At 33.5% G+C, this 12,451-nt stretch overlaps 1 protein-coding gene across 1 annotated transcript; it reads right to left on the bottom strand.

Annotated features, from left to right (window-relative positions):
- Window positions 1-7,000: 7,000 nt before the first annotated feature.
- Window positions 7,001-10,959, bottom strand: Phum_PHUM170110 (transcription factor HES-1, putative; the record flags this gene model as incomplete). Its single annotated transcript, XM_002424995.1, has 3 exons — window positions 7,001-8,374; window positions 8,478-8,573; window positions 10,780-10,959. 3 exons carry the CDS (start codon window positions 10,957-10,959, stop codon window positions 7,001-7,003), a joined length of 1,650 nt encoding a protein of 549 aa, XP_002425040.1.
- Between the last annotated feature and the right edge of the window lie 1,492 nt (window positions 10,960-12,451).

The following is a 12,451-nucleotide window of genomic DNA, read 5'->3' on the forward strand; positions in this document are numbered from 1 at the left end:
AAGAAGAAGGTACTCCCAACTACTAGTACTACCTACTACCTACTCCTCTCGAGCACTATTATTGACATACGTATAAAGAGGATAAATAAATGGTCGGGTGAACAAAGTTTAATCATAGGTATATATACGCCGCGTTCGGATGGTTGAATGATTGTTTCGGCAAGAAATATATATAGAATAAAAGCGGTAAAAGAAGAATGTTTATACCACGTCAAAACGACGACGTTTGTTATTTCATTTAATACAAAATTTTTTTTTTTGTTGACCTACCTATTTATAATAGGTACTACTAGGTACCACTACTACTACTACTACTACTACTAATCTTTAAGAGTTTAAAAAATTTATTGCAAGCATAGGCCTTACACACACAGCTGTTGTCCTCATTGTCATGCATGCTTTCATTCCGGTATCACTGACAATACCATGCCAATAACAAAAGAAAGGTGTGAGAGGAGTTTTTCCTTTGAGATCAATCTCATTGCCGTCAGTCTCATTTTGGGTGGCCAAGAACAATGGTGAGAAAATGGTGTCGTTTCTTTATTCATTCTTTTCAATGCATGCAATGCCGTTTTTTTTTTTTTCCTCTACTAGTTTTGATGATCCGCCTTTTGACGGTTGTTTGAAAAGTATTAGTAACAGTTATGATAATAATTTGCTCATTAAAAAAAAATGATGAATGTTTTTAGGTCAGCAAATAATTAAACGAAAATCAATGAAAAAAAAGGGAATATTATTATTATTATTTTGTAAAGTAACGGAGTAACTCGTAATATTTAAATAAAAAAAAAAAAAAATTTATATAAGAGATACGAATTTTATATTTTACCTGTTAACCTTTTTTTTTTTTTTTTTTTTTTTCGAATTTTTCCCCGGGGCAAAAATCAAATTTTTTTTTTTTTTTTTTGTATTTTTTGGTTGATGCTGACTCAGATGATCATTGGGTCATCATCACTTTTACCTTTTTTTTTTTTTCTGTCTGGAAACATGTTTTTTATTTTGATCTCATTAAATTTTTTATAGAAGTTTTCTAATATATATTAAATCAATCAAAGGTGTTTCGAAATACCCGGAGGTATATCGATTTTCATTCGATTTAACAACCCATCGAACGAACGAACGAACGAACCATCCATCGAATAAACTCTCTTTTTCTCTCTCTCTCTCTCTCTCTCTCTATATTATCCCTTAACCGCATCTTCTTCCACCTTGCGTGGGAAACCTACGCACAGCAAAAACACCAACGACAACAAAAAGATTCGTCGGTCGTTTTTTTTTTTAACCCCCGTTTTTTTTTTTTTTTGGGTTACATCGTAACATGTATTTAAAATTTAAAAAAAATAAATTTTTTTTTTTTTTTTTCGGTACGTAATTTAAGAGCGAGAACGACGTCGTTATTGTTGTTGTTGTTTTCTGGTCCCCCTTCCCTCCCCTCCCTCCCCTCCTTCAACCGAAACGAGGAGGTTTTCATTGATAACCAATTCTTTACACCCACTTACTTGGTTTCATCTCCCGTCGATCTTGACTTTTTTTTTTTTAATGGGTATTAACAACAAATTTATTATTATCATTTTTTTTTTCAATCAAACAGTGAAAGTCTGATAATAACAAAAAAAAAATTTTTTTGGTTTCAGGTTCGAATATCGACTATCGTTAATACGGATTTAATACATTTTTCCGAAAAGTTTTTCCTCTTTCGCACGTCACTCGGTAAGCAGAAATATTTTTTTTTTTTTGTTTTTCCAACCGAAAAGAAAAGTCAAGGTTTGTTTAACGTTTAACGAAACATTTAATTATTGATTTCTTGCATCATCAACTCTATAAATTATGTCTTTGCGGAAAAATGATGGCCTAATAAGCTAAACTAGTACGATGATGATGATGATGATGATGATGATGGCGGCGTTGCCGAAATTAATAATTTCGATTTAAATCGGGTTCGAAATGTTTCTCTCTCTCTCTCTCTCTCTCTCTCTCTTCATTTAATATTGATGTCTTTTAAAAATTAGATTTGACAGAAGAGTATGGTCGTGCCATTGGGAATTACTCATAAGATGTAATAATAAATCATAATTGGAAAAAGTGTAGGCAGATGAATTTTCGATTAATTTTTTTTTTTTTTTTTTTGACCACACATGATGTCTTTACTCCCTTCAAGGCATTAAAAAATTATTTATTAATGAAAAAAAAAAAAAAAAGATATTTAAAGGTTTTCGATTAATAATAATAATAATAATAATAATAAAAACACTACGCCGCCTCTCTCTCTCTCTCTCTCTCTCTAAGAAAACGTGTTGAAATTAATTCCGAAAAAAAAATTCAATTCCCATTCGAAGCCGCCGCCGAATCTTTTTTTTTATATAAAAAAAAATCCGCCATTTTAATTATGATTGAAACTTTTTAAAAAAAAATCATTTTCCCTCGAAAAATTAACGAATCGGATTATTAAATTCGATTAGATTCGTTTAAAAAAAAAAGAAATTTATTTTATTCAATTAAATTTTTTTTCTTTAATCTTCTTCTTAACAACCGCAGGCATTAAAAGACTCACGTATTACAAGTATTTGATTGACGTAAGAATATGTTGTGAGTGCGTGCGTGCGTGAGTGCGTGAGTGCGTGTGCGTGTGAATGTGAGAGCGCGCGTGAGCGTACGCATGTATTTGTTTTTTTGGTATGCCCTTTATATATCTATCGCGTAGACAATTGTCAAATGTTTTCTCTCACGTACCTTAAAGGTGGTTCTCGTGTTGTTATTACCGGCGCCAATAAGTTTAAATTCAAAACGTATGAATAACATAATGATAACTTATAACTATAATTCCCATGACCTGTGCAATCACAACACACGCACACACACACACACACACACACACACCAAAACAGTAGCATTGTTTAATAAGTATAATTATTACAAAAAAAAAAAAATTTTTTTTTTTTTTATTTTTATTTTTATATATATATATATTTCCCGGGGCGAATTTTTTTTTTTTTTAAGGGAGGTCCTTTTGTTTTTTTATAAAACCTGATTTTGTTGTCTCTCTCTCTCTCTCGGGGTATGTGGTGGAGTCAGGTTCGAGTAAAAGGTAAAGGGAATAAGATAAAGAAAAAGAAAAAGAGGTCTTTTTTTTTCGTTTGTTCGTTTTTTACCATCTTTTCTCAGTCTCGAATAAAAATTTTCTGCTACCACTACCACTACTGCTACTACCACGACTTTTCGCGCGAAAATGAATGACGAGTTTCTAATACGGTTAACGATATTGTAAAGTTTTTTTATTTATTTATAATTACCTTTTTTCAATAATTGTCACCGAGTGTTATTTAAATTTTTTTTTGTTCTATCCGCGGCTTGAAATTTAATTCGAATCACAGCAGTCGATAATAATAATAATAATAATAATAATAATAATAATAATAATAATAATAATAATAATAATAATAATAATAATAATAATAATAATAATAATTCGAAATGTGATTTAAGTGAGGCGGGGAGGGGGGTTGAGGTTCATTCCAATAAATAAAATTATTGATTCACCCTCGGCATACAAACGGCCTCACGACAATAATCTTTTATATCGAACGTGTAGGTTTAGAAAAAATTTTTTTTTTAATTTAACCGGTAAAAGATTCCCCTCCTCTCTCTCTCTCTCTCGCTCTCTCTCTCTTTTTTTGGTAAGACTCGTGACGATGTAATATTTAGTCGTATCCGTTTTTTTTCCTCCTGCAACGGTTCCCCGATATACCCGAGGTAAATTTTTAATTCAACCGAAAAAAAAAACTTTTTACCATTACAATAATATTATTATTATTATTATTATTATATTTATTATTAAAGGTGGAGTTGAACAAAAAAAATATTTTCATGTAATCCTTTGAATTCGTGGACAACAATAAAAGATGAACGGTCAGATAATTATTATTATTATTATTATTATTATTATTATTATAGAGAGAGAGAGAGAGAGAGAGAGAGAAAGAAAGAAATTGAACATCTATTACGAGAATGTGAAGAATAGGTTCCGTGGAAGATTAAATTAGTCCCACATGAAAATAAAAAAACTAGTCTAGAAAAAGAAAAGAAAAGAAAAGAAAGAAAGAGAGGGAGAGAGATAGATAGAGAGAGAGAGAGAGAGAAAAGTTGTGAGGATGATTTTAAGGTGGGTGTCAGTCGCGTGGACGTCGATCGCCTCAGATCGGATGCTTTAAAAAAAAAAAAAAACACGTAGGTTGTTGAAATTCATGATATTCTTCTTTTTCTCCTCCTCCTCCTCTTCTTCTTCTTCTTCTTCTTCTTCTTCTCTGTCTTCGTCTTCTTCTCGTTTTTTTTTACTTCTATGTATTCTCATTAATTTTTGACTTTAATTGATCCAGCCAAACTAATATTTTATGTGAGGAGGCGATGCTATTGAGTTTTCTCTCTCTCTCTCTCTCTCGAAAACTTGTTTATGGTTACGTAGTGTTGAGTTAATATTTAAAAAAATTATTATTATTATTATTATTATTATTATTATTATTATTATTATTATTATTATTATTATCATTATTATTTAATTTTGTATCGATTCTTCTTGCACGTTGTTGTTTTTGTTTGGTTTCTTCGTCATTATTATTATTGATGATGATCGGTCGCGTTGTCTTAGTAGTAGTAGTAGTTGTATTAAATTTAAAACTCGATTCGAACGTAGGAAAAATACGAAATGTCGAAAAAGTTTCGAAACTTTTTTGTGAAGCCTTTTTTGTCGTAAAAAAAAAAAAAAAAATTTTTTTTTTGTCATCGTTTCTTTGTCTTTATTAATAACCATAAATTTGTCGAAGTCAAATAAACTGCTTTGGCAGACATGGACGATTTGAAAAATAAAAAAAGGGAGCGTTTGTTGTTTCGTTTGTTTGTTTGTTTGTTTTTTTCTTCTTCTTCTCGGAAATAAATGAAATAATAATAATAATAATATCTATACTTTCATCGGTTTCGATTTTTTTTTTTTTATAAATAAATTTTAGGGTTGCGTGCGTGCGTGTGAGTGCGGGTGCGTGTGTGTGTGTGTGTGTGTGACCGAAATAAAATTTTCAATGAATCCAAAAGTTTCGTAAACATTTATTAATTTTTATATATTTATATATATATATATATAAAAAAAGGTTAAAAAGGTATTTTTTTGGTTGGAAATATAAAACGATCCGAATTTTGTATCGTTTTGTTTTTTTTTTTGTTTTTTTTTTCTGGTTTTCATCCGTCAATTCATGGTGTCGCTTAACGAGTCGAACATTTTTTTTTTTTTTTTTTTATCAAAAAGATAAAACGGAAATGAAAATCGAATTTTCGAGTCGAAAAAGCAGGTGAATGAATGTAACGGATGGAGAATGAATGGGGGGAGGGGTAGGGGAGGTACGTCCCTGAATTTTTTAACAAGTACGAATCACTTTTAGTAAATATCGTCGTTTGAGTCGAGAACAAAAAAAAAAAAATAATTTTTTGAAAACCCTTCTTCCACAGGACCACCCGAAAAAAAAAAAAAAAAAAAAAAATTAAGGCCGGGCCAAACCGTTTTTTCCTCCTTCCTGGAATAATTCCAGCGAAAATCAAAAAAAAAATTAATATATTTAGTCTTCCGGAGAAGCGGATACAGTTAAATGAATTAACGCGTAATTTTTTTTTTTTTTAAAACAAAAATGAATGAAAATAATTTTTAAAAAAAAACAAAAACTCTAAAAATCGAATCCAGGTGCAGAGTTCGAAATCTTTTTTTTTTTTTTTTTTTATCCATTCGATAGATCACATATACATTATTATTATTATTATTAAAAATAGGTAGGAGTGTTTAATAGAGGAAGAAGGAGTTACACTTCACGGTTTTTTTCACGTTCAAATTATCAATTGTTTTAATTATTATTATTATTCTCTCTCGTTCTTTTCCCCCCCCCCTCCCCCTCTCTCGTTTCAAATACGTGACGACGACGACGATGATGACGTCATTGTTGTTGTTGTTGTTCGATTCACTCACACGAACAAACAATCGTTTTTTACGAAACAATTTTTTTTTTTTTTTCCCCCTTTTGAAAACTTTTTCGTTTTTTTCAAACGTCACAAGAGGTTCTTTTTTTAAGGAAAAATAATAATAATAATAATAATAAACGATTATAGAAAAAAATAAATAAATTTTTATATTTTAAAATTCAAACATTTATATATATATATAAAATATTATTATACAAAAGTACATATAAAAAAAAATTTTTTTTTGTAATTATTGGAAGACGAATGGATTCTGTCGTATGAAAGGCACTTACTAGTTATATTAAGTATATAAATTACTATTTATACGTATATTATATATCGTAGGAAAAGGGAGGGAGGGAGGGAGGGGAAGAGGATGCCACAGTATATAGCGCTTATTTCGAGTCGATGAATTTCCTTGGGTGGATTACAAAATTCTTTAAACGGTTAATTGCACGCTTCGAAGCGTCAAAAAGCTTCATACTCATTTACTACCCACGATAATTTTTTTTTTAATGTTTGTACCCACCCCTTCCCCTCACCAATTTCTTTCCGTCCTTCGGTGTTTCCTCTTCGAAGAGAGAGAGAGAGAAACGTTGAAATTAAAAACGCATGCATGCATGCACGCACGCACGCACTCACTCACGCACGAACATACTCGCCGGTAAACTTGATTTTTTTTTTTTTAATATGTCAATACAATGATCGGCGGTGGTATTTCATTATTATTATTATTATTAGTTTATGAGAAAAGTTGTTTTTTCCTTTCTTTTTCTTCTTCTTTCCCCCTCCTCTCTCTCTCTCTCTCTCTTTTTTTTTTATATTCCATCTTTCTTTCATTCCTTTACGTAATTAATTAGCGTGTTTTTTTTTGTTTCGTCGGCGTGGGCGGCATATAAAGTAACCCGATGAATTTTCTCACGATGGCGTGTGAAGAGCGGAAAAACTTCTTTTTTTTTTTTTTATTAATTCTTTCTTGAAACGATGTTCGCTCTCTCTCTCTCTCTCACCAAGGCCTCCACGGTCTTTCATCGTTTCCATATTCTTCGCATTTTTTTCTTGTGACTAAAGCTAAGGGCTTTGGCATTTCAGGACTGTAAGATCTGTCGTAATGATCTTGATAATATTCCGCGTACTTGTGGTCGTCGTCCACGGTTTCGACGTGGTAGTCGACGGGAGATTTCGGGGAAATGCTTCGAAGTTCGCCATCGTAGTATTCCCTATCGGGAATGTGAAGAAGAGTTTCTCTTTCTTGACCACCGTACATTTTATCTCGAACGTATCCACCGCCGGAACCGTGATCGTTTTCAATTATCCGACCGTCGTGCGTCATTATAATCCGATTCCCCTCGTAAAGGCAGTGCTCGTCGTCGCTTAATGCCCTCTCGCAATTTTCATTAAAACGATTTAAATTGTCCATGACATCTCTTTTCCCGTTTATTATTGAAGGCTCGGCGGCGTCGCCCATCACAGCAGGTACATCATCGAAATCTTTCATTATTCTTTCGGATTTCAAGTAAGAATCGGGTAGTATGACCCTTTGTTGAATCACGTGCTCCAACTTATCGTTTTCTTCGTTGTATTGATACGTAACTATAGGAGCAGGTTTTCCGGGGTGGTGGGATTGAGGTAATATTATCCGTTGAGGATTTTGCGTCGTTACTATGGTTATTTGCCGAGGAGGTGTGGTGGAATTCATGGATAAACGGTCGATCGCGATGGGAGGAGAATTCGAATTGCTTCTATTCGGAATGGGAACGAGCATGGGCAAGGGCGAAGACCCCGATGAATTAGACGATATGCTCGGAGAAGGCGAAGAGGATGGCGTTACCGATGACGTGGCAGATGATCGAGGAGATCGAAAGGTGTTGGAGGAAGGTAAGATTAAAGCGATATCACCGTTGGGCAATCGAGTAGGAACAAGTTGAACTCCTTGCCCGCTAGTATTGGCTAAAATAATGTTCGAGTTGGTTTGCTGAACGACAGGCGTAGCATCACTACTTTGCGTGGGATTTCTTAAAATGTGAACTTGGAGAGGAGAAGTGTTGGCGTTTGTCGTTTCGCAAGGTTGCGGCTGCGGCGGCGGCGGGGGTGGCTGCTGTTGCTGCTGCTGCTGCTGCGTTGGCGGTGGCGAACTCATCGGATTCGCCGAATTTAAACAATTGGCTAAATGTTGAAGCAGTCTTCTTTTAACGGGTCCGTCTAAACCGGGAAACCTGCCTACTTCACCCGCGCATTCCGTAAATCCAGCACGAAATTTATTTGCCACATTTGGATCGGACGCAGCCGCCATTGCAACTTGTTTCCTTTGCAACGCTTCCAAATATTTGACGGTCATTTCTAAAATATCTGCTTTTTCTAATTTTGAATGTCTTGCGGGCTGGAGAAAAACAAAAAAAAAAAAATTAAAATTAAATTACCATCATATAACTTTCTTTTGAACAGTTTTAAATTTATAAATTGAATAATGTAAATATACTCACGTCTTTTTTCATAGCGTCCAATATGAGAGTTTTAAGTTCGTTAAGACTATTGTTAATTCGCGCTCTTCTTCTTTTTTCCATGATTGGTTTATTGCTCTGGAAAAACAAAAACAAAAAATTAAAAATTAATTTCGATATATTTGCAGGGAGGAGGGCGGGGGGGGGGGAAATAAAATTTTTGTTTTCAATTTATTTAAAATCCAAAAAAAAAAAAAAAAAAAAAAAAAAAAAAAGATTTAAGAAACGTACTTCGTAGCTGTAGGATGCATTTTTTTTTTTTTTTTTAAACAAACGAATCGTCACGAGTTAATAGAAAGAAAAGGAAAATCATGGCAAGAATATTAATTTAAAAAAAAAAAAAATTAAAAATCTTGATGCGGTAGTGCACGAACAAGTAAGTAGCTGACGGCACATTTTAAAATACTCAAGAGCACGTTACCGAAGTCATATAACGAGAATCAGCAACTCGATTATTTATTATGCAGACACACGAAGATAATCTTTCCCAAGGGCATCATCATCTCGTTTGCCGACAAAAGGAAAAATAAAAATTAGTCCGCATGAGAAAGAGAGAGAGAGAGAGAGAGAGAGAGAGAGAGAGAGAGACAGAGAGATCAAAGTGCGAAACGGCACACAGACGAAATCGATAAAAATCAAAACAAAAAAAAAAAAAAAAAAGTTAGTTTTGAAATAATAATAATAATCACCGGTAAGGATCTCGAATATGAAACGAGATATGAAATCCGCACACGCACTCGCACACACACGCACGCAACCTTTAGGTCAAGGGCAATTTAAATTACAGGTGCTTCAACCGATTATTTATACAAGTATATGCGGGTTGTAAAAAAACGAACGAAGACTTAAGGAAATGTAAAGACGATTTGTAAAAAATTCGCCGTCGCCATCTTTATTTTTTTCTCTTAAAAAGCGGAAATGAAAATAAATCGTTTGGACGGATACCTACCTGCCTTGACACCAACGTAACGTCAGAAAAGGTTACAAAAAAAGGAAGAAAAGGGGAAAAATTCCAACACGTTCGTCGCGTAAGAAAGCGTAACTTATTGAACATCCTTCACGTGATTTATTCTTCGATATCTACAATACAAACGATTGGGTAGGTACAGGTTGGAGAGAAAGAGACAGAGAGAGAGAGAGAGAGAGAGAAAACTATTATTGAGTTTAAAACATCTGCGTTCTATTTGAACCATGAATTTTATTTTAAAAAAAAAACATTTTCTTTCTTTCTTTCTTTTCGTTTTGTAAAAAGGTTAAAAAAAAAAAAGATTTTTTTATATTTTTTTTTTTTGGAACTTTTGTCAACTCGAAAAAAATAATAATAATAATAATAAAAATGTAAAATTCCCGCGTGGGTTTTCTCGAAAAAAAAAAAAAAAAAAAAATTTCGTTACGTTACGGTGCGATAATCATCATTTCTTACGACCGGAATTTTCTTCTTTTTAACGTGACGTGGGAGGGAAATGCGAGGAGACAGAACCGGTTAACGAGTAAAAAAAAAAGGAAAAAGGAAAACTAAATTATAATTTATATGGGAGGAAAGGAAATGAAAGTTTTTTTTTTTTTTTGTTGGGTGGAAGCGACTAATTAAAACGCTCCCTCGACTATCACAAATTTTCTTTACTCCTCCGCCGATCGAACGTGGGGGGAAAAACAAATTTATTATTATTATTATTATTTATTAACGAAGAAGTAAACGACGTCACTATCGTACTTTCACTTAGAAATCAAAAGGGGTTAATTTTATCATAGCGTTCGTTTCTCTCTCTCTCTCTCTCTCTCCGAACCGTCTTTTCACGGGGAGATCAAAAAAAATAAGAACAAGCGGAAGTAATAAATTATGCAAGATGATGATGATGATGATGATGATGCGGTTGCTACTTTAAGAAGAATTTTTATGCATAACCGGTATGATGATGAGAATTGTTGTTGTTGTTGTTGACGAAAGGGAAAAAAAAATTTTCACCGGTGGCATTGAGGACACAAAAAAAAAATAAAAAAGAAAAACCTGAAAATGATTATTTCTTAACGGTTTTTTTTTAAAAATCGAAATACCTAAAAAAAACCAATTTGCGTCTCAGGTTGAAAACCTACGGACAAATCCAGGTTTTGCCGAAGAAGTTTTATGGCACGATGGAATTTATCAAAACACCACCGAGTCTCGGTATTTTACGAATGGATGGTGGGAACCACCACACCGGATAGTTTGCACGAGTGAAAAAGAAAATAAGAAGAGAAGATGAGGAAGAGGAAGAAGAAAAAGAAAAACAAACAAATCACTCACTCTTCGATTTTCGTTAGTCCTAGTTCTTGTTGGACCCCCTTCATTAGTTCCTTGCGGTGTTGCTGGCACATTAGGAGATCCGGTCAAATTTGATGTATTTGCACTAACACCCGTACAGCCACCGTTTCCACCGATGGCTGGTGGTGGCGCCGATGCCATAGTTCCACCACCGGCAACCATAATCGATAATTTTAGTTTTTTTTTTTTTATAAAAATAATTACGTATATGTATATTATTTTCTCTCTACGTATTTTGTCAAACACTTGAATCACTATTATCACTCATGTACTGCGATGATGATGATGATGATGATACTGAATACTACTCACGAGAAGAACAACCGCATCATCTTCACAAGGTAACTTCACGACTCGCGCCTTGGCGAGTGTCTAAACCAGAATTCATCTCGATGGCACTTGTTGCATACGCTCACATCCTTTCCCACATCACGCCAAGTTTGATGCCACCCGTGAATTTATTATAAACCGTGAAAAAATAATTTAACTTACGTGAATTTGTTTCATCTAAGGATAAATTAAGGGAAATCGTAAAAAGAGAGAGATTGACTTTGAAATCTAAGCTGTACTACCGTCAACTACGAAAACGAGTTTGTTCGTTTACAAACATTCAGATCGCGTTAAAATTTTTTTAGATGGTTGGATAGAGTATTTGATTTTCAACGTGAACCGTTATCTTTTTAAATTTAAACAAAATATGGAATAAAGACGGTTCACATAGAACGTTTCATATCGTCGGAAAGGACTTTTTAGAATTTCGAATCGGACGCAAGATATTTAATCACTTGATTACCATGACCAGAAAAAAATTAAGGCGTGCCTAATGAACTTTGGTTGTCTGTCCGTCTGCACTCCCTCAATAAAATTTGTCATCTTTTTTTTTTTTATCCGCTTGCATGTGCGTGTGTGATACAAAGTCGACAAAAAAAGAAAAAAACAAGTTTTTTCGTTCAGGAAAAAAAAAAATACTAAAGGAAATAGGTGTCATGGGTCAAGGGTAAACGAAGGACGCACACGCACGCGCGCACGCACGCACGCAAACACGCACTCGAACACGAGGATTAAAAAATTTTCCGGATCCATCACTTGGAATTATCACCGCCAACTTGGAATTACCGGAAAACGAAATATGAACGAATGAAAACAAACTCACCAGGATCCAAAAGGGGAGGTAGGCGGGATGGAGGAGGAAGGGAGGCGGGAGGGAGGGGGAAACAAAACAAAACAAAAAAAAAATGGTTGGCAATTCGATCTATTAAAATGTCGTAACCCGATCAAAAAAAAAAAAAAAAAAAAAAACGAGATAGAAAAACAATCTCATTCTCCTCATCGTTTGGGTCGTTAACATCAATTTTTTTTTTTCCGATCACCTTTCTTCAGGTATTATTATTATCATTATTATTATTATTATTGTTTAAAAATCGGTTCGAAATAAGTAATAATAATAATAATAATAATAATAATAATAATTTCGGTCGCTTGTCCGTAAGGAAAAAATTTATTTTTTCATTTAGCACAATCATTTTCACTTTGTTCGTAATTGAAAATGATAATGATGATAATGATAATAATCGAAACCTCCTCTTCTTTTCTCCCCACCCCCCGAAAAAAAAATTCTATTATCCTTGTTTGTTTGTTGTTCTTTATTTTTTTT

The sequence above is a fragment of the Pediculus humanus genome, genomic scaffold (assembly GCF_000006295.1).
Source record: "Pediculus humanus corporis 1103172107518 genomic scaffold, whole genome shotgun sequence".
Taxonomy (NCBI): domain Eukaryota; kingdom Metazoa; phylum Arthropoda; class Insecta; order Psocodea; family Pediculidae; genus Pediculus; species Pediculus humanus.